The 23,055-nt window shown below is 35.0% G+C and overlaps 2 protein-coding genes across 2 annotated transcripts in view; one reads left to right on the top strand and one right to left on the bottom strand.

Annotated features, from left to right (window-relative positions):
• Positions 1–13,761, bottom strand: part of LOC117118599 (centrosome-associated protein 350-like) — a 23,302-nt gene extending 9,541 nt beyond the window's left edge. The window contains exons 1-18 of the mRNA XM_033263228.1: positions 13,536–13,761; positions 12,063–12,166; positions 10,729–10,772; positions 9,919–10,071; positions 9,488–9,545; positions 7,240–8,723; positions 6,525–6,622; positions 5,667–5,839; positions 4,924–5,421; positions 4,603–4,811; positions 4,164–4,301; positions 3,594–3,753; positions 2,668–2,912; positions 2,167–2,291; positions 1,670–2,039; positions 989–1,438; positions 671–858; positions 82–177 (exon numbers count right to left, since the gene is read on the bottom strand). Of these exons, the coding sequence (XP_033119119.1) occupies positions 82–177; positions 671–858; positions 989–1,438; positions 1,670–2,039; positions 2,167–2,291; positions 2,668–2,912; positions 3,594–3,753; positions 4,164–4,301; positions 4,603–4,811; positions 4,924–5,421; positions 5,667–5,839; positions 6,525–6,622; positions 7,240–8,723; positions 9,488–9,545; positions 9,919–10,071; positions 10,729–10,772; positions 12,063–12,153 (4,580 nt within the window). The 5' untranslated portion in view covers positions 12,154–12,166; positions 13,536–13,761. The remainder of the gene's footprint in view (positions 1–81; positions 178–670; positions 859–988; positions 1,439–1,669; positions 2,040–2,166; positions 2,292–2,667; positions 2,913–3,593; positions 3,754–4,163; positions 4,302–4,602; positions 4,812–4,923; positions 5,422–5,666; positions 5,840–6,524; positions 6,623–7,239; positions 8,724–9,487; positions 9,546–9,918; positions 10,072–10,728; positions 10,773–12,062; positions 12,167–13,535) is intronic.
• A 93-nt stretch (positions 13,762–13,854) lies between these two features.
• The window catches only part of LOC117118625 (ubiquitin carboxyl-terminal hydrolase 20-like), a 13,603-nt gene continuing 4,402 nt past the window's right edge, over positions 13,855–23,055 (top strand). Inside the window, exons 1-16 of the mRNA XM_033263270.1 lie at positions 13,855–13,985; positions 14,535–14,611; positions 14,917–14,970; positions 15,403–15,611; positions 16,071–16,238; positions 16,937–17,050; positions 17,428–17,506; positions 17,868–18,294; positions 19,269–19,366; positions 20,047–20,095; positions 20,284–20,410; positions 20,580–20,650; positions 21,037–21,070; positions 21,550–21,782; positions 22,329–22,455; positions 22,791–22,854. Of these exons, the coding sequence (XP_033119161.1) occupies positions 14,546–14,611; positions 14,917–14,970; positions 15,403–15,611; positions 16,071–16,238; positions 16,937–17,050; positions 17,428–17,506; positions 17,868–18,294; positions 19,269–19,366; positions 20,047–20,095; positions 20,284–20,410; positions 20,580–20,650; positions 21,037–21,070; positions 21,550–21,782; positions 22,329–22,455; positions 22,791–22,854 (1,920 nt within the window). The 5' untranslated portion in view covers positions 13,855–13,985; positions 14,535–14,545. The remainder of the gene's footprint in view (positions 13,986–14,534; positions 14,612–14,916; positions 14,971–15,402; positions 15,612–16,070; positions 16,239–16,936; positions 17,051–17,427; positions 17,507–17,867; positions 18,295–19,268; positions 19,367–20,046; positions 20,096–20,283; positions 20,411–20,579; positions 20,651–21,036; positions 21,071–21,549; positions 21,783–22,328; positions 22,456–22,790; positions 22,855–23,055) is intronic.

Raw genomic sequence — 23,055 nt, 5'->3', positions numbered from 1 at the left:
AGGCTTTCAGACAACGCTAGTGCATCATCAGTAGTTTAGTGTAAGTAAAAATATAATACAGTGGATGTTCCTATGCATTACCTGCTTTTGTGTGGTTCTTTATCACTTGCAAAACTGGTAAAATCATCACTGTAATCAGAACTCATCTTATGTCTGCTGGATTCACTTGTTGGACTTCTGTATGGAAAAAAAAAACAATTACGATAATCAACCTTATAGAATACAGAAATGTTTTACACCAGGTAAACATTCCCAAAAATAGAAAACACTTTACATAACAGAAAAGAAAGCTTTTTCATAAAAAGGGAGAAAAGTAAGGAAGGACACATAATTTGATATATAGATTGTCTGCAACAAGCATAAACAATCTTTTGAGACGGACAGACAAAAATTGGACATGTTTTGAATGTACATAATAAAAATAGTCTGGTAGGAGTTTCTTTATGGGTCAGCTTTGAAACCCTTGCTGCCAATGTTTGGGTCAATACCATCTCCAGCCTCTGTCTCTCTCCAAACCAGAACTATAATTCAGTACATGGTGGTATGTGTACATGTTTGAAAATACAGATCCAATGCTCATCATCCCCTAAATAAAACAAATATGTATACATCATCACTCTCGGTTCACATTCACCACCATATAAATACCTAACATTATTAACAAAATTACCTTGTGGCAGATTTAGCCTCTGGAATAGTAGACTTAATGTGATCCATCCACATCTCCTGATGTGAACGTTGATGTTCCATTGCAGCATTGACTGCAGCTGCGGCAGCAGCAGAGGCTGTCTGTGATGCCATCTGGCCCATGTCATAGTCACGAAGGTGGATGGAGTGATCTAGAGTTGCATGACGAGCCTATTTGAAAAAGTAGATAAATTGCTGAATTTCTATGCATAAACTATATTCTGCAATCTAATCAACTGTTATAGCTCAAAAACTCAATTTCATCATTAGGTAATCTGCCACAAAACAAACTGATACATACCTCAGCCAGTTGCTTAGCAGCTTCAGCAGTAGCTTTGGCAGCTTCAGCTTGCGATTTCAGGACTTGATTTGTGGACTGCTGAATTGCATCTGTAGCATCTTTCCTTGTCTGGGCAAGAGTTTTTTCAGCAGTCAACGCAGTTTCTCTCGCTTGTTGCTTCAGTTGTTCCAACTGTCGATGGGCATCATCCACTTCTTGGCGTGCTTTGGTAGAGAGAATGTGAAGTTCTCGTTCATGACCTTGCTGTCGGGCCTTCAAGATCTGCGCAATGGACACTGACTCCTGCTGGGCAAGAGAAATCGCTCTTGTCTGCTCAAATTCTGTTAATTTTCGAACAGATTCATCAACTGAATCTAAGCGATTTAATTCAGCAGCCATCTTAATTTCAAGGGCTGATGGAGAGAAGTAACGCTGACTTGAAGGCAGAGTAGAGGGGTACCACCTATCAAACTGTAATAATAATGAAGTATCAATTGGTAACTACAAAAATCCAAAACAATCAATTATATATATATATAGTTTGTAAATAACAATTATATTTTTGTAATTTATATAAATTTTGTGAACTCACATTTTTTTGATACTGAATAATTATACATAAAAATTGATTTCTTATAAATAAAAGCAAAAGTACATAATTTAAGCACATATTTAAATATATAATGAAGTAAACATATTTACCTGATGCTCTCGTGGTCTGTTTGGTAAATCCGCCTGAGTAACACCAGGCTGATAGCTACTGGGTGCTGCTTGATTTATGACTGGATGCGACATCCCTTTTTTACTGTTTGTTTCACCCATCAACAAAGACTGCACAGGGTCAGATTTCTTGATGTTTGCTGTACTGGACACACTCTTAGATTGTTGAGAGTAGTCGCTGACATCAACAGGCTGTGTATTTGGGATTTGACTGTCCTTCCCTGCTTGACCACTCGGTTGAGGGCGCTCCACTGTTACTGGGTCAATGTACTGGTCGGGTAGTCTGGGTGAGCTGCCTGCTGACGAGTGAGGAGATGACTTTGAAGTTCGAGATAAAGTTGATGCTGGGCTTCTGTAATTATCAACATTAAAATTTATATACAAATTGTAAAGTATTAATATCTATATAAGAAAGCAAAATAGATTGGTAGTTAAAAATTCAGTTCACATTGGTCATAAATATCTTCCATGGTACATACCCTTTGGAAGACCGTGGAGTGCGATAATCCTCATCACTGCGCTTGCCTTCTAATGATTTGTCAAGGCCTGATGATGGAGTCGGGCTAGTGTAGGAGGGAGCAGCATCCGATACCACTGAAGTAGGCTGCAAAGACACAATTAATATAAGTAGTTAGTCATTTCCTTCACGATATGCTATATCAAAAATACAATACAGTGCATTCAGCAGATTCTAAAATGCAGTGGGTGTGTGTGTCTCGAAGTTAGTAATTCCATGTGTTTCATCACAGACAATCAACAACGTACAGTATAGTACGTTTTCATTTGCACTGACACATAAGGATGAATTCAGACTCAAAGTTAATTATGTTGTCAACTTGAAGCTCACGACAATGCTGCTTTCTTTTGAGTAATGGGGCTATATATATATAAAGATTCTGTGTAAATCACCAAAGATACATACCAACATCATCATCATCTCACAACTACCACAACATCATGTAATCAGTGACTATTTTTACCTTAGGACCTGTACTGATGGAGCTGCTAAACAAATCACTTATCTGACTGTCAGTTCTTGTACCAGGTGAGCCCTTTGATACAGGTAAGCCTGCACTTCCAGACTTTTCTCTCTTTAGAGAGTGTGAGATGTGTGATAGACTCTCGTTTGTGAAATCATCTTCGTAGACTGGCGATTTGAGAGGTAACTTTTTAAAGTCTTCATCATAGACTGGTGATTTATGTGACAAATATGCTAAATGGTTGTCTGGGATAATTAAAAGAAAAAAAAACAATGTTGTACTATTTTCAAAATAATTAGGGAATGTAATGGTTTGAACTTTAATTGCTTTTTTGTCATTATGGTGCTTTATAAATTCAGAGTTCTTTTGATATTATTTATTAATCAGTAAATTGTTCAAAAAAAAAAATTCAAAAAACAAAGAAAGCTATGATGAAAGTTCTATCTTCCCAACAATTTGAGTAGACCACAATAAATTTAAATCCAAGACTAATAACTAGTCTCTCCTCCAATTATATTCCTCATTTGGCCGAGCGGTTGAGGCAGGGGTACCGTGATCATAGTCAACAATATCGGCACAGGTTCGCGGCGGGCTCGTTCCTATAGCTCTGGTGGTGGAACAAATCTTCTCGGATAAGGACTATAAACAGTAGGCCCAGTGCTCATGTGCACTTTAAAGAACCCAGTACATCTTTCGAGATAAGGAGGGGGCTACCCCGGTGTACTGGCTCACTCGGCCCCTGTCGTGGACAGATGAAAGTGCGCCTGTTTACTGGCTGCAGAGGACATGAAGTGACCCTCAGGGGAGGAGAAAGTTATTTAAAGTGCAACATCTAGCCCCGTGCGCATAAAGACCTCATTTATTTGCGCTATATAAATCCATCTATTATTATTATTATTATATCACTGATAAATTGAGGTACTTACCCTGTCTGAGAGCCTGTAGGTGGCGTGTATAGATGTCAATCACACTGTGACCGTCATCAGGGATCTTTAGTGAGCTGTGTCCTAGCGTACGTGGTCTTGATGTGTATGTATGGTACTGTCCATCAGATGGACTCTGTGTTCCAGTGTACAAACCAGTTTCCTGTAATAACAATTTTTTAAAATTAATTTCGGCCTTTAAGTGCCGCCTGCTGATTGTTGGTGGCAGACTAAAAAGGAAATCGTTCAAAAATAATCTGTTACTCATGCCTCATCTTGTTGCGTTCTCCATGGCATTGCGTCAGCCACAATCAAGAAGAATCTTTACAATAATAAAAACTAGAGCCAGCTGAGCAGAATGGCAATAAAAATTTTAATATTAATGATTCTTAATTTATACTGTATATACAATGATAAATAAATTTCAAGCTTCATAGTCCTATTCCATCATGGAATATGGTTGAAATTTAGTGTAATCGAACATTTATAAACTTTATCATTTCTTTAACAATAACATTCTCTTCAATTGTTTAAATTCCTTAGGCTTGACACAATTGCAAATTTTCTCCTTACTTTGGAAACTGGTGTTCCATTTCCACTGTGGTGGTCTCTCCAACTTCGATAATCTCTGTGCAATTGTGAAGGGCTCTTGTCCTTTGAATTCTCCCTACCCAGGAATTCTGAACGATACACTTTAGCGCTTGGAAGATCCTTGGAGTAAAGACAAAGTTTTTAAATTATAAAAAGAATTTTCAAGGACAAACCAAGATGGTTGAGTCACACAACACAACACAGTCAACACAACAATGATTTTGATAATTAGATGGGTTATTGTTCAGAATTCAGATACTACTATTTAAAGATACTATAAAGGTAAGCAAAAAAGACTAAAGCAAGTATTGTACCAACAAATGTTTATCAGACTCAACTAACAGAACCCCATTTTTGATAGGCAACACATTAAATTTACTTCCCACAAAAAATATTAGATAATTGTCTATATCTGACCGACCTGGTATTCAGATGGCTCATCATCTTCCTCATCATCAATACCTATGTCGTCATCATTGAAGTCTTCCAACTCTTTGTCATGAGACAACCAAGAGCCGAGCTTCTGCCGTACAGAATGGCCTCGGTAAACTGCTTGTATCCGAGTTGCCGCATCAGTTTGTAGTGAAAACTGCTCAGCCTTTCTTGCTCCTGTCGTTAGGTTTGACATTCCTATCATTGGTCAAGAAAATACATGAACAGATAATGGTTGGAAATACATAGTTAATGGACATGTATCTAACACAGAGAATGTGTTTGTATACTAATAACTGACACAACTTACCAGGCAGATCACCAGAGAATTCACTACGATATCCCTCCCCAACAATTTTTTCATGCCTTGTCCTCCAGTCATTATCACTAGTTTCGGCAAATTGTGATTTCCCATCCGACTGCAAGGCAGATGTGTAAGAGTAAGTTGAGGCGGGAGCCCAATCTTTATACATTGTTCTATGACTAATGCCATCATCAAAGTCCAACTTTCTTGAAGCTGTACTTGCACCCATAACAGGCTTAGTCTTTGCACGCCAGTCTTGTACAGGGCTAGCAAAGTGTGGTTTATATTCTGTAGTAGAGCCTACTGTTGAGGCTATGCTAGTGTTTACAGGGCGAGTAGTAACACCAGTTGGGTAGGCCCACCGTGATGAGTTTTCATTGTTGTCTGCACTGCTCCACTGTGATGTGAAACGACGAGTCTCGTTCTCCAACCTGCCTTGTAGGGCAGCTGCAGTTGCTCTTAGCGATTCTATACGCATTGAACGACTTGTAGGTTTGCTTCTCTCTGAAACAATCAATTAATTATAAAAACTGAGAAATTTTATATGCTAGGTATGTTAGATTTGGTACTATTTCATTACTAGCCACTTATCAATTGAAAATTAAATATAGACTATAGACTATATACTGTATGCCTAGCTTTTGTGTTTGTGTTCAGTGACAGATATCAAATTTTGTTAAGGTTTTGTCAAATCCAAGTGAACACTGAATAAATTAAATATATTTTTATGTAATGTAATAATTACTAACCATTGTGGGTGTAAGTAGTCCCAGGTCCACTTGCTGGTACATCCATAGCCTTGCTAGAAGCAGGGTACTTGGCTTGAGAGAAGAATGAGAAACTGGATGGATGGCTGTTGATGATTAATGGTTGTTCGCTAGGCTTTGTATCATCACTTGTAACAATACCAAGCAGATCAAGTCTAACAAAAACAATTTTTAGATTACATTAATATGAGGCATGTTGTGGCAAAATGGCTAAGTTGTAGCAAAAATTGAAATCCAACTTAGATAGCTGAGTATATGATTTATAAAATGAGGGGTCATTCATTGAAATTGGACATTTCAAGGATTAGTTATTGGAAAGTGAAGGTACAGCAGTCTTTGAGTCAAGATAAATATGATTTTGAGTAATTGCCTTTCAAAGTTATTTGTGCATACATTGTTTAACAGTATTAACTATCAAAACAATGTTAAATAAACGATTTGTTGACCACTTCCAGAACAAATACTTTGGGACATGGTTAATTAATGTTGATCTATAGTGAAAAACAAATTTGGCTTTTTAGGAAATTTTTTGAGATCATAGCTCATTTACTCAATAATGGCCTTTGTAACGACTTAACCATTTCGCCACGACATGCCTCATATTTACTCATATTAATAAATAACAATGCCCACAATTTAGTTCCGCTAATTACAGGAGGGTATTATACAACATAATTAGCAGAATATTGTAAAGTAAAAAAATAAATAAATTATTCAAAACCATGTACTCATCTTCTACCCCACCAATACACACCAATAATATGGCTTTTTCAGATGTGATGTCATACATAAAAAATATAAAAAGTTAGTTTGACATAGTGAACTTCTTTTATGTCTTACCTTTTCAACCCAGAAAATGAAGGTTGCGTGTCACTACTGCTTGAAGGACTCCAAGCTTGTTTATTTTCCTTGTCTGATCCACTCATCTCAGCAACAATCTAGTCAACAAATAATCATTCTTTATTATTAGATATTTTCTTTTTTCTATATTATCCCATTAAAAATCAATACTGTGTACAGTTTTACATTTCACTCATTTAGTGATAAATGTAAAATGATATATAAATAAATCATATGAATACTCAGCAAATGTCTTTTTTTCTTTATCTTGCATTAGAAGTTAGATATGAAGCTAGCCTAATACAAGCATAAGGAGCAGTTTTTGTGACGTGTGACAAATGTATTAAAACAGGCCGCAACCCAGTACCAAGATCATGTCAGGGGTGGTAGAAGGGGTTAAACCATCCATCAACACTGCCAGCAGAGGTTTTAAAGCCTAAATGAAATTAACATAGCCAACCTTACTTCTTTTGAAACATCATAATAACAATAATAAAAGCGTCTTTCACTAATTTGCAAAATGATACAAAAGGATGTGAACATTCATTCAACTCAACTCAAGACAAATCTTGAATAAACTTATACACCAAAGAAAATACTGAGAGAACAGACAATTTTACCATAAAAAAAAAAGGATTATTATAGATAATAACAATAAAAATTATAACAGCAGCAGCAACAATATATTTAATATAAAAAATAACACAACCCTTACCTGAGTATGACTGGGTTTAGTTTCTTTGAGGAAAGTCTGATCTAGCCTTGGTTGTAGCACACGTCCACTGACAACTTTAGATTTGCAACTTTCTTGTTGTTTCCTGAACAGCGCATCTAGTTGCTCTTGTTTCTTCTTTTCGGCCAAATTTTTCTGCTCCTTCTCTTCCTTTTCTCGTTTTTTTCTCTCCGCTTTCTGTTTCGCCATATACCGCCGTACTTCATTAGAGTCATAACTACGCACCTTTGGAACATCGTAATGATTAATAGGTTTGTTTTGTGACGTTTTTGACTTGCGACATTTGCGTGCTTTTTGTGAATAAGATGGTGAGGTATGTTTTATGGCATCATTAGATTTACTATTTTCTTCTTCATCAGACTCCAAGTGGAGATCATTCAAAACACCTTTGGCATCCGCTGGTAAATGCGACGCACCATCAGGATTACTTAAACGATCTTTATCATCATCAGACTCAATTGGGTGGTCTGATATGTTGGCATCCTCGATATCCTGATCTTTTTTAGTATATTGAGTTTGTGGGTATTCTTTCTTTGGGTCCAAAGCAGGCTGTGGGTCACTGACCTTTCTTAATTTAGGAGCAGGTCCAAGGACTTTAATTGCAGTTTTATGACTGTTACGCCATGCATTTACCGACACAGTACCATGCTTTTCTGGGTTTAATGGCTTTTTGTCCCCTTTAAACTGATGCACCTTACGAACAGTTTTTTTGTTAGGTTTGTTCGGGTTGTGTGCACGTTTGCGTACCATAATGGCAGGGGCGCCTGCTACAGTTTTTCGATATATGTCACTTTCCATTTCATTAACCTTTCTGTGCTTTTCCACATTTCCTTTGTTTTTAATTTCAGATGTTCTAGTTGTTTTAATTGCCCTTTTCCTGTCTGGGCTCCTATTCCTGACAGAATCATGTCTTCCACTCACAATACGTCCATCTGGAAGTGCATATCTGGTTTCCGCCGAACTGAATCCCTTATAGACCGGGGCAGGGGGAGCTGCTGCCACCTTTCTAACTGTCAACCTAGTGGTTTCATTCTTAGGCCAATCATAGTTTAAATTATCAGATGTAAGCACAGGGTCCTGATCTTGATGATAGCGCCTTGGTGCAATATAATCTTTAGTCCTACTTCCATTCAAAATTTCCTGCTTTTGCTCTTCTATTCTTGACCTAAGCTTTCCTAGACTGCCATTTTGCACATGAAAGTCCCTTTTCCGAGGACCATACAGTTTATCGTAAGCTGAAGTATAACCTACTGAGTGTGGAGGAACAGGCTCGTTTAGGTAGTGCATCTTTGTAGGTGTCTCAATTGTGGTGAAACTCTGACCTGTTGTCCCAGAATTGTTCTGATGCAGAAAGGACCGTTCCCCAACTGGTGATCGACTACCTGACGGTGAGGTATGTGGACTGCGATAGTAGCCATTACTAAGACCAAGCTTTAGCCTATCTCTGACACAAGTTGTTGAATCTTCTACAAATAAAGAAGAATTAACATCAATAGCATTATACCATGTAAAACAGACACATACAGCAGCAGGTCAATTTAACTTTATTATTTACCTTTTGATCTGAAATATTCTAAAATAAAGTCACTAATTTATTATAAGGCAGAATTGTGTTGAACTATGTTTATTTCATTAATTTTTTCATAATTACTTTGTTTTCTGAAGTAATTATTGATTAATTTGCAATTGTAAACATATTACATGAAGAGTAGTACTTTAAATTGTTATACAGTAACTAATAACGACAATCATAACCATAATGATAACATAAACAATAACAATAGTGTAAAATTTAAGAAAACCAAAGAATGACTTATTATTTTAATAAATGATGTTAGTCAACTTTATATGTTGGATAGAAGATTAAAACAAATAGACCCCTATATCATATAATTTAATACCAGAATACTGCTAGAATCTTATTTGAATTTTTGTGGGGAAGAGTATATATTGCATCTAAGTAGTAAAGTTACTTTGAAAGAAATATTTCTTTAATTAGTGCATATAGAATATTACACAAATCAAGGGAGAGAAAGGACAATTAGCCTGTTTATGAATGTAAGTATTCACAAAGTAGACTAGATAAACAATGACCAACAAAAAATTGTTTTCAATAGTTTGAAGTGTCCAGTGAAAATATTAGCATGTAACCAGTATATCTACCTAATAGAAATTAATAATCAATGGTTAATAAAATTAATAATTAACAAACAGGTCACAGCCAACATACCTTGTATAGTTACTCTCTTGTTTTTGTTTCTACCACTATACCTGTCAGCTACAGTGTTCTGAAAATAAATCAAATTGATGGCATCAGGAACACACCATGAACAATTATTACATTTCTAGTTTTTACCAGATTATCTTATCATGTTTAATAACAATGTTCAATTTCAACATCATACTTTTTTTTAGATTTTGAATAAATCCTCATTTCATAGACAAGCATAACAATACACAGCATTCTCGACTCTCTGCATAAGTATTACGTCATGTTGCAAGGATTTGTACAGAAGCAATTTCACTATCCAAGCAAGTATCCTTTAAATTTTGAGAGAAAGCAAGGCAGATAGTATATTACCTTCCCTATCAGGTTACACACAATTTACCAGCCTACTACAATATTATAAATATGTCAGTACTGTAGATTTGTATCCTTACCTGTAGTGGAGGGGGTGAGTGTAGTTTCCATGTTGGTACCCTATCCACTGGGACCCTTGTGTCTGACCTGTCTGTCATTGTGGTGGTGTCCATTGGGGTAAGGATTCCATAAGGACCCTCGGCCTCATGGAGCCTTGCTTCTGCTCTTTCAAGCTAAATAGAGTTAACAAAGTATCATATGAAATGCACATCTTACATTGACTAAAACATAACAGTATCAATTATATTAAATGCAAGTTCCGTCAAAGAGGGTAATACCGTAGTCTGTCATATAATAAACTGTCTTTCTTCCTTGATCCTGTTACTCTTAGAATCCTTGTTTGTTTTTTTTTATTACATTTGAAGTGCAGTCCTCAATATTTATATTTCATTGCTATATAAATGCAGGTCTATAAAGTCCACCTCCAATTAAAGACCACTTTTCTCTGGTTTTAAAGTAACAAATATCTTTTATATTTATTACTCTAATTAGAGATCAAAGACCATGGAAACCCTGTCTTTAATTGTAGGGCGACATAATTGTATTATTATAATCAAATAGCTTGAAATTGACATCAGAATTGCAAAAAGTGCATTTCTATGAAGGAATTTTACCAGATAAACACTGTTTGGCTAGTGTACTAGAAGTAATGCACTACTGGGAGAATCTTCAGGAAAACAAACTGTTTAACTGATACTCATAAAAAAAGTAATTCCTCCATGGTATAATCATTTAAATACATCATAATTAATCTGATATATTTCCTATTGTATGTCAATTTAAAATTCAAAATAAACTTTGTTGAGCAATTATAGTGTACAAATACTTACAGCATGTTTGGCCCTATCAACACTTTCCCATGCTGAATTAAGTTCTATAACAGAAACAAACAAGTGAAAATCTACGGTCAGCTTTTATATTTGTTTGCAAATAAATACATTACTGTATTTGTCCCAATTTAACATAACAGTACCTATAATAATGAATTACAACAATAACAACAATCTATGGAGATGCTCATGTCGCATCATCACGACAGTGTATTCAATCAAAGCTTAAACAAACAAGTTAAACTTTTTTTTAACTTTATTAACAGAATAAGAAAGAGTATGTTAAATTACTGTGTGATGGAAACACACTTTATTCAATATTCAATAAACTTTATGAATTAAAAAATGCAAATATCAATAATGTATGGTATATAGTTCCTAAAAGAAAAAAACAAACATGTCTGACTGAAACCTACTGTATGTAAAAGGTTTGCCTTTTCTTTTATTGTATTACTCATGACCATAAATTCAACAAGTGGATGGTATAAAGTTTTGAACTTAGGATAAACTGGACCATGACTCAGCATTGGTTTGACCCACATTAGCCCATGAGTCACAAATTTATGTTAAACTCTGCTTTTTTAGGTAAGAATTCAATGGCTTTCTCAGCTACAACGTACAGTACATTAAGAATGGCATTTCATTTAGTGGTGTATTTAACATTTTGTTGTATTATTATGAAAAAACATTTTAAATGCATAATTATATATTTGATTAAAACATTAAAAATTCCCCAAAATTTTGCAATTTACAGACATTAAAATATTCTTAACTTGCAAGGATCTACTGTGTAAAGAATGGAGACTGTATTAAGCACCTGTTATTTGACATGAAAAATATTATTTCCTAAATTTTTATTCCAAAACTAATTTTCCTAAAAGCGAAGAGAAAGACATTGATTTTTTTTTGTTCAATTTAAAAGCGTTACACTACACACTATGTCTTTATTTGTTTCAATAATATATTTTCAACATAATTTTTAAATGTCATCCAATTCAGCAATGCCTGTACATGACTAGGCCTAAATAAACAATATTTAAAATTAGAGAAATAAATTGTAAGTAATAAAAAAAGTTTATGCATTGTTATATAGTATTATCAATTCCTTTCACCTAGCTCAGACTTAACAGCGTACAGTACATGCATATTAAACAATATGTAAACAGGAATTTTATAATAGACTCTGTGGTCTTAAAATAATATTCAATAAATAAATAATTAGTTTGTAAAACTGCCAAGACTTGATATTTTATCATTTTTTCGTACATACTATAGCAGGCCTAGCTTTTATCATAACTTTGTATTAGACAAACTGATCAATGACATTATTGTACCTTTCAGTGAAGATCCAGTATGTGTTGATGTTGACCTAGGCACTGACAGTATTGGCTCTTGTACAGGCCTTATGTGCATACTACCTGACATTGCAGATCTAGGCCTGGAAGAAAAGAAAATATCTATGGTAAAAAGAACATGTATGTCACAGTTGGGCAATGTGCGGAACGCAGGCAATTTTGTTGCAGCTTGTGAAAGTGCTTTCTAAAATTGTATTTGTGTGGCCTGCCTATTCATCATTGCCTCGAAAACCCACGTTGTTATGACTGGCCGCCTTACATCAGTACTTTTAAAAAAGGATACAATAAAATCTGTACAATGTATACTACATTTGTCTGTAAGTTGTAAATTGGAATCAAAATGTAAACTTTTTTTTTTTGTTTTGTTTTGTTAAAAACTATAGACTGGTATCCCAGGAATTGATGAAGCTCACCACTCTATCAAAGCCGTAAGGAAGGCAAAATTATAATTCACTTTGGCAGTCTGAAAAATGTTTATGCCCTCTCCTGATAGTGATGGACAAGTCTGAACTAAATAGGATAAGACAAGTTGTACAAATAACAATATAAAGTACTTGTTAGAAAAAAGGCATTTGCAGTTCGAGTTACTGATGATTGGAACCCGCTTCCTTGTGATGTGGTGTGTTAGAGATCAGTAAACTGTTTCAAAGTACTGTAGGCTTAGAGAAAGTCTGGTCTGGCCACCAATTTAAGTTAAGTTTAGCCCGTATATTACTACTAAAGAGGATAAGCATAGGCCCTAGATCTCTAAAGCCGGGCACTCATGCGCACAAATCGTTGGCCAATGCAATTTCATGGAGAACGCAATGCCATAAAACGCACACAACAAATACTGTCTATTAATTAGTATTTTAATGACAATCCATTTAGGCCTAGAGACTGCAACCGCCAACCAGCAGTGTCTAAAGCTAACAGGGAGTGGAATTGGATTCATCAGCCAACGGTTGTATGACATATGACGCAGTGAGTGCCATGCTTAAATTTTGAAAATTTAAGGTAAAGATTCAGAGATTTAGGCCTAGGGCCTAGAATAGGAGGCTTCTTTAGTGCTTTTTCAGTCATTGAATTTTGATGAATTAAAAATAAAGCAACTTTTTTTAAATCAATCTATTTCAATCACGTTTTCTTCAGTATTAAATTAAAAAAAGAATAAATAATCCATCTGTTTATTAATTCTACAAGCAAGTTCATTTGGGTCTGGACCCTAGCAGTTGACGTACTACTAGGAATCCCACTACTAGTACTAGGCCTAGGCCTACCAAATGTGGCAATGTTTTGATAGGTCTGAGTGAGTTAGAGCGGCTAGTGAGAATCTGACCTTCGCTGTTGCAGTGTTAGGTAGGCTTAGCATCCCACTGACGAGTGAAGCTTCAGGATAAATGTCCCAACAATTGCCTAGTTTCTAAACATTTTAAGAAATATTTTTAACAAAAAACAATATTAATAACATACCTAGATATGGTTGATGAAAATATATTATCAATCACCTCATCATTTTATTGAAATAAGACGTTTGTTTACAGTTTATATTAGCTGAAATGTTGAGATAGCGTACGGAAGTGAATTGAACTCAACCGAAACTACTTTCTTGGTAAGGCTAAAAAATATGTGGACGTGTACTGTTATAACGAAAAATAAGGTTCACATATATTTATATACCAATGAACAATAAAATATTCCAAATCATGTACAGTGTTGAATTTTTACGAATATTATTATTATAGACAAATTACTGTTTTAATCATTTTTCAAACGATGATTGCAAGGAGCACGCCCTCTAAGAAGAACTATAAAAATTTTCATAGAGGGCGGTGTGTAAGTTTGGAGTTTGCAAAAAGTGCAAATTATAAAAATGAGAATTCTATGATCAGAATTTAATTTGACTTAAATTTCACAAATACAGTAAGTATAAATACAATGCTGGTCTCACATCGCTTCAGTATTCATACTGTTATTTTTTTATCCAGACTCAGCCTCAATTCAGAACCTTATAAATCACTTTGTAAGTGATTTTAGTCTTAGGGAAGGCTAGGCCTAGGCATTAATTAATTAGTTTCGGCATTAATAGGCTAGCTACCATACCTCATAGGAGGCCCTAGCTAGCCTAGGCCTAGGTGGTATTCGCCTAGGTAGGGAGGCTAGTTCTTCCTAGGCCAGCCTGGGAAGGAGGACGTGGTAAGTAATGCAGGCAGAGTGGGGACACTGACTGCTCTGAGAGTACCTAGGCCTAACATAAAGTTCTGATTGAGGCAGTACCACCAGTAGCAGTAGTAGTAGCTGCAACACTCCCTCACTTCAGTGCATCCGTGTAAAAAAGATGAACAAGTTTTGGGAGGGTGGGTGTGGGGAACGGCTGCCACTCAGTTCACCTCACACATGCCCCACCTTGGATTTGCTATCTGCCCATGTATTTTCAATTTATCAGTTTGTCTCCATTTCCTATTTTTATAGAGCTGCTCATCATGACGTGCCCTCATACAAATTCTTCAGCAAAATTTACCAAGAAGCAACTAGACATTTTTACTAAAGTGAGTTGAAATTGATAATATGAAAGTTCTTTTGATGATATAATAATTCGTTCTTGATTCATTAACTTAAAATGGGATGTATGTCTACCATTCTAAGTATCCACAAGGAAGATAAAATATTACAGTTTTACTTAATTGGTTCAAGTAACAAGTTTGATGTTTGTGAAGCAAGTAAAGATAAAAAAATTAGAAATAAAAAAAAATTAATGATGACAAATCATTGACACAAATGATTCAATACGAATTTTAAGATTATGCCAAGAATTTGTTTATATGTTGATGTTTTTTTTTTCATATTTACACAGGGCAAATGTTCTTCTTGTGCAGCCAAAGGACCCAACCTATGGCTATGCTTACAGGTTTGTTAAATATTTTAACATTAACAATGGTTTATAAAGCTGGAATGCATCTCTTAATATTGTTGAATTGCTAATCAGAAATTTGCAATACTGTATATGCATATAAAAATAAGAATAGAATATAAATGATAATGATGATAATAATAATGGTTTAAACATTAATACTAATTTTTAACTTGTATCCTACTAATGTTTTTAATGATTATATATTTGACTCTATTATGCTAATTAATGTTCTCATTGGCATCGGAGAGCCACTAGACAATGATTTAGTTCATTCCGGTCAATCAAGTTATTTTTTAAATTTCTTTGTCATTTGTTTTTGTCAGTTTTTTTGTTTTTGTTTCTTAGACCAAATAAATTAAGCGAAATGTATTGATTTCAGTCACTGGAGATATGAATGAAATCATCAATTTAAAATCTGTATTCCAGGTGGGATGTGGTAACCTAGGCTGCGGTGAATCTCATGATGACCATAGCTCACAGCACTCGACAGACACCCGCCATGCCTTGGCCCTTAATCTATCCACAATGCGTACGTGGTGTAATTTTTGCGAGTCAGAAGCTTACCCGGTGATTAGAAAAAGCATTGATCAGAATTCTACCCAATATATACACTTACATACTAGTCAGTCTGAACGGTAAGTTACATGATTATGTAAATTTTTGTCCAGACTAACATGATGTGCCTATATATGGTCAGGTTGTGATGTAATCATGACCATATTTAGGCATGTCACATGTTTTTTTTTCAAATAAAATTTGATAGTCTGGACAGGGCTTAATCTGTTTCTGTTTAACTTATTTGTGGTGTTGCTTTTGTTAATAAAATTAATGTTAAAGTTTTCCCCAAATGAATATTTTAAAAAGCCTGAAAATGGCATGTGAAAAACAAAAATGTTGATTCTTGATTTTTAAAAAAGTTTGTTCTGAATTCTTAATGCAGATATGTACACCCCTATTACAGAAGCCTGGTTTGTTTAGAATTTTTATCCTGGTGTAATAACATCATTAATGATGAGAAGCTAACACAATAATATTTATTATATTTATAAGCTATGAACAGATTTACTTTTCATTTCTTTTCATAATTTGTGAAGGTTGGCCAACAAGCAGCAACAGCAACAATCCTTGTTCCGTGTCAACTCACCAGTGACACAAGCTCTGAATGAATTTGAAGAATACGAAAAACCACGTGGCTTGACAGGATTTAGAAATATGGGCAACACGTGCTACCTCAATGCTGCTGTGCAAGCCCTCTCAAACTGGTACATGCACTTACTCCTATTTCACTTAAGCCGGGCACACACTGCGCGGATGGTTATCGGTTTAACTGTAATTAATTTTGTGCGTTCAATATAGGTACTCTTTGTTATTATGGTAGCAATAATCTTATTTGTGGTTGATGATGCCTTGTTTCTAGGCATGAGGCATAGTTTGTAATAATATTACTAATTGTCTTGCTTTGTTGAATGGCTGTAGAACTATAGGTGTCACAAGCGCATTTTAAGTGCAATCTGTGTTTACACATAACCTTTGGCACTATTTGGTCATGCACATATTGTGTCAGCCAGTGGCCAGTTGACGAATCCATCTTGGCTGTGTGTGAAAATTAATAATGTGTCGCGGTCTGCTTATTGACGTAGCAGTTTGTGCGGATTGTGGTTTCCTTTGAATGGACCTAATGTGTCAGCAGACCATCTGTCAAAGCACTGTGTACCCGGCTTGAGACCTCCTTCATATTTTGTACAACACAGTCCAACACGATTCATCATTGTGGACAGTCTTAAGCCATCGTGAAAAATGTTTAACATTCTATGACGCGACTGCCCCAGACGCAAACCATCGTGTCTGTTTTTAATTCGCACAGACCCGACGCGACAACAAATCTTTTCGGGTCTTTACTGTAAAATTAAGAATAAAGTAGTTCTGATTTGTCTCTTTGCTTGGTTTACCTCATCCATAGCCCACCGTTTACACATTTTTTCCTGGAATGTGGAGGTTATGTGAAGACTGAGAAGAAACCTTACATTGCTAAAAGCTATCAAAAACTGATGGAAGATGTATGGGGAAGGCGGAGGTAAGATGCTTTTATAGTTGCTCAAAATATTGATTGCTAAAGGTAACCCAGTAAAGGTTGAAATCCTCTCTCATTAAGCTGAAAAAAAAAAATTAAAATTTTTGTGTAGACCACAATATTAAAAATCAGGTTATCATTCATTTTATGCTAAAATTACTATGGTTAACATTATTGTTGATATTGCTTCTGCTATCACTACAGCTTTTCAGTACTGTACTACTAAATTAACTACTGTACTATTAAATCATCAAATATACCTAACCACATGACTACCAAAACATTTTAATTATATGTGTAATCAGTTGCAAAATGCTTTTATAATTGTCATCATTATTATATACCATGACAACTATTATTAATACCATTTTTTGTGATAGACCAAGTCATATTACGCCATTAAGTCTTGTGAATGGAATCAAGCAAGTATTCCCAATGTTTAAGGGATTTTTGCAACAGGTAAACAAAAATTGATTCATTTATATTTTATTCATTATCAAAAATGTGTATGTTTTTGTATATTTATTGTATTTTTATCTGTATTTTTTGTACCTGTAATTTCTAGCCTAGGATGTTCCTCTTCGCAATATTTTTTGTAACATTTTTTATATTTATATGTATTGTATTTATTTAAGACATCCTGTAATTGGCTTTTTGCTGTTGGATGATGTTCGAAATAATATAAAATAAATAAATAAAAAATATTGAGTATGATTTCAATTGCACCTACAGTAGAATACAATTTTAAATTAAAGAGCAGAAATAAAGAGAATAATATTACATACAGTAGGTAATTAATAAAAAAACACTTTTTCACAAGGATACACAAGAATTTCTCCGCTGCCTGATGGATAGAATTCATGAGGAACTGAAAGAACCAATTCTCACACATATGGCAGGGGAGGAAAAAGATGATTTAAATGACTTTGTAGAAAAACCTGTAACGTCAGAGCGTGTCCGAACCAGATCCTGCAACTCCATCACTCTGACTGAAGAAGAACAACTAGAGCCCGAGTCTGAAGCATCAATGAGGGAGCAAGGAGTTGGCTCAAGGAGTGCCTCTCAAAGTCCACCCACTGATCGTAGAAAAGGAAATAAACCTCGAAGAATGAGGAGGAAAACAATGAGTCGGACTGAGTCTGAACAGGAACAAGATAATGAAGCAACTGAAATGAAAGATGTAGTTGAGGAGGAAGGAGCAGATGGAGAAGCGGTCAAGAGGAAAGCAGGAGCATCTGAGGTTAAAGGTTAGCCTGTGAAAGTATCTATATAGATGATCAAATTGAACTGTAATTTTGAATTTATTGTGCATACACGTCAAGGCTCACACATTCGGCGTGAGACTCCCGCATTTGCGGTCTGTGTCACGCTTGAGGACCAATATCTCGCGCATAAATGTAATGTTGCCTGTCAGTGTCGTTGGATAAGTTCAAAGAACACACTACCAACCGCCATGCTACCACTCATATGAGTGTGACAGGTTCGTGGACAGCAGAAACATGCATTCTCAGGAAAAATAATGCGGATTCCTAACCTATTTTCAGCTGTAAAAATACTAGCCTAAAGAATGTATTTCCGAGCATCTAGGGAAAGATTTTTCTGGGGGAGGGGCGGCATGCGACCCCTAGAGGGTGGGGTATATAAAACAAAATCACCAGCCTGCAAATTGGTCTAACTTTGCATCTTTGATTGTGCTCGTTTTCCAAATAATGGTCTTTTTTGAAGATTCTTCAAAAGATTCATTAAACTCTGTATGTAAAAGCATCATCAAGTATCCCTATTGGTAACATCGCTAAATTGATCTCCCATGTTAAAGTATTTATAATTAATAATAAATATGTATTTGGTATAATAATAGTTTAATTATTAATAAAAAAAAATAAATATAAAACAGAGTACTCTGCTCTGGCTATATTCTGCAATAGTGTACCATAAACTTTTGCAATAGAATATAAATTTTTGACAATATAGGTTTACAATTAAAAATTCAGTGTATACTGGCGGTGGCCGTAAAGCACTAATAATCCAAACCCATCTTGCACAGTTATGTTGCTTTGCACATATTCACTCGATTAATTTTATTATTTTGTTTCATTACATCAATCCAATTTCATGTTCAGTATTTATAGTGACAGATGACAAGTTAATCATTGTCAGTAAGCTGATAATCCATCACTCATTCATTGATTAATAATATGCTTTGTTATTGGTATTCTTGTAGGTGGCAAGAAGAGGCCACCAGTTCAGTACCGTAGCATAGTTTCCGATGTGTTTGATGGCAGGGTTCTCAGCTCGGTTGTATGTCTGACTTGTGATACAGTAAGTTTCCTGTGCAGACTCAAAATAGATATAAAAAGTTATGCTAAACCCCTCTCCCTAGATGTTGTTGCGACAGTCCCACAAAATGACATTGTAAACATACATAGATTTTCAAGTTTGTGGTTGTGTGCATGTCCCGGGTTTATAAATAAATATGTTTTGATTTATTAAGTTTGATGACATTTAAGAAGAGTATATTGTCTGTATAAGTAGATGAAAGAAGTACAGGGCTATACATTAATTGTTCGTGTAGTTGTGAACCTGGACAGTAGTAGTGACAAAAACCATAATTTTAGACATGCAAACATACTGGAATTCCCTATCTTATTACCTTATTATTGCCACCTTCATTCCAACCCACCTACTTTCCATCATCCCCACCCACTTTCCCACCTCGACTTTCCATAGATCCATCTTTTTGGTTACCCATTTTTCCATGTGTGTAGAAGCCTTTTGGAAAAATCTGCTTGCAAACATACTAGGATTACCCAGCCCCACCTTCTTTCCAGCTCACCTTTTCACCCACACCCACGTGTGTAGCTCCATCATTAGGGTTACCTGTTTATAGTATCTATTCGTCAATGTATACTATTATTATATAGAGCAGAAACCTTAGATTTTGTAGGTAGAGAAAATTGATTCATATAAGACTGATTTTATTTTTTTTTTTAATTTGACAGAAATCAAAGCGTATCGAGACATTCCAGGACCTGTCGTTACCCATCCCAGGTTAGCATTTGAAAAGACTTTCTTTTTATTAAGTTATTTCATCCATTGTATCCCATAACTTAGAAAAATATTTGAAACAACTTCAATTAGACCTGAAATATAGAGGAGGAGAGAGGGAACAGAAGTGCTAATATGCACTCTCACCACAAAAATAACCCCAATTTTTTTCATATTTTTATTTTATATAGTTGGGAAGGAAGACTTGGCCCGCATTCGTGCTTCGCAGCAGAGCCTGACCAGTAAAGGCATGGTGTCGTGTGTAGACACTACAAATACACAGAGCTGGGCCAACTGGATGTACAGTATGGTTGTAGGGTGAGTCTGAATTTTGTGTACTTTTTGGACAACAATTGTTTATCCCTAACAGCCACTGTTTATAATAAATATCATTTCACTATTTATTAAGAGAAAGTCTTCTCTTTCATTCTTTAATTATTTAAAAGCTTTCATGTTGTAAACTTTTTTTACATGCTTGTATTTATAGTTGGATATGGGGCCCAAAGGTTACATTAGAAGATTGTCTGTCTGCATTTTTTTCTTCTGATGAACTGAAAGGTAAGGACATGATTGCCATAGGACATGATTTACATCAAAATGAAATCAAAATTTAAGAAAGACTAAAGTATATTTATAACTGAATACTTTAAAATGAAAGGTATTGCAAGCAAAAATTTCAAAGAAAAATGTCAATGTCATACAGTATTTTTGATTTTTTTTTCAGCAATTCTATAAATTAACTTGTTAATAGACTGAGTAATTTTTGATTGTCTAATTCATTAAAAAAGCAGTAATAATAGTAGTAATAATTATTATCCATAATGAGCCCTCCCAGAAAGACAAAAGTTTCAAAGAAAAGTGATAACTAGCATAATAAAATTACTGTACACTGCAGTTCTGTATCATAATAAGAAACTATAAATTAAATATTATTCTATTTGCAGGGGATAATATGTACAGCTGCGATAAATGTAAAAAGTAAGTTAATAATATATTATGAAATATCGCATTGAGAACAGACTTATTACATAGTTTCAGTGGGCAGTAATGTCTGACTCAAAAGGCCTAAAAGGACCCATCATCATTTTTATGCTGCCCTTGTGCAGGGCTACCTATGCTATGTAATGCCCTGAGACTCAGTGGTGGCTCATGATTTTTTCCGACAGGGGTTCAAAAATTTTGTAAAGGGTTTCAGACCTAGATTCTAGCCTAGAGCCCAGGTCTAGGAAGTGTAATTAGTCCAGGACTAGGCCTAGCTAGCATTTGATGCAGTGCAATTTATTTAGTATTGTACCTCTGAGGTTAGTGGTGGGCTTATATGCTGCAAGAGCATATTGCATGAAATTGTAGATGGTTCTTATATTTAGCTCATACGTAAGCACTGTGGTTTGTATAGTAGAACACATTGATTGTCTAATTTGTGTATGACATAATCATATTAATCTCCTTAATATTAGACTTAGGAATGGGGTGAAGTTCTCAACACTCACCAAGCTTCCTGAGGTACTGTGTATCCACTTGAAACGGTTTCGACATGAATCGATGACATCATACTCATCCAAGATCAGTAACTATGTTGAATTTCCTCTGGAAGGGTTAGACGTTAGGCAGTTCCTAGACAAGGACTGCTCATCAGAAACGACCACTTATGACCTGAATGCTGTTATCTGCCATCATGGTACTGCTGGAGGTAAGTCAGCATAAAAAAAGCAGAAGTTATACAAAGTGAATTAAGTGAGACATGTTGCTTTAGAAAATAAAAGCATTTATCTTCAAATTCTGTTAATCATATCTTCTATCAAATGCTGTCTCCCCACCTAACTTTGTGTCAGGAAGTGGGCAAGAACTGTCTAGACATAGGAACGATAGACGAAGTGTCAAATGTAAAGTCTGATGTAATAACTTGAATTTCATGTGCAGTTGTGTAATTCAAGATACTGTTTAGATTATGATTGTAGCTAGATGTATAAGATTTAGTTAACATGGAATTGTGGTGCAGTGTAATCGAGTTTAATATTCACAGATGTTTATGTGTAATTTTGTTGTTTCTATTCTCTGCACAACTATATTGTACTGTGCAATCAATAAATTTATATACATAAATTAATTTTTGAATCAAGAAAACCAATGGAATAGTGTAAGTGTCTAGGCTAGTGTAGTATCTGATTTTGAATTTAGTGAAGTAATCAATTGATAAATGATTTGATTGATTGATTAGTATCATTGGGTCTCACAGGTGGTCACTACACTGCATATGCCATGAATTGGTTGGATGGTCAGTGGTATGAATTTGATGACACCTACGTGACAGAAGTAAATGAGAAACAGGTGTCTTCAGCTGAGGCCTATGTTCTATTCTACAAGTAAGTTTATTGATTTATAGTAATCTACACATTGTGTTTAGTTCTGAGGACATATATGTAGGGCAACAACATTGCATAACAAATCTGTAGAGCATGCATTCGTTGGTGTTAAAATTCCCATTGCAGTAAATTTTAAGCACTAAAAATTGATTAATGAATGATTGAATGGTTGATTGATTGATTGGTTGGTTGATTGATGGATGCCTCTCTGCAGTTAATCCCATAGTCATAAGTACTTTTCATTAAAAATCTATCCTTAGAATTATGAGAGAGGTACATTCCGAATTAAACAAATTTATATCACCTAATTATTATATGTTAATGGTGGTCAACAGGAAAAGCTCAGATGAGACTGTCAAGATGCGAGAAAAGGTTCAAGGCTTATGTTATCAACAAGAGGTAGGTCAGATTATTTTATATTTTATTTTATATATTATTATTATAAGTCTTAAACTAATTCCTTATTCTGATTGGATGTTATTGTATGTATATGTTATAGCATTGAATTAGAATTAAAGCCCCATTCCTGGCAAGATTTCACTAAAAATGACTTTTTTTAGAAAATATGCATTTGCATTACTCCAATTATTATAAATCATG

This window comes from Anneissia japonica, unplaced genomic scaffold, assembly GCF_011630105.1.
Source record: "Anneissia japonica isolate Jap-2015-1 unplaced genomic scaffold, ASM1163010v1 scaffold376_len1572418_cov194, whole genome shotgun sequence".
NCBI lineage: Eukaryota > Metazoa > Echinodermata > Crinoidea > Comatulida > Comatulidae > Anneissia > Anneissia japonica.
Note: the sequence above shows the minus strand (reverse complement) of the source record. Positions and strands in the feature narration are given on the sequence as shown.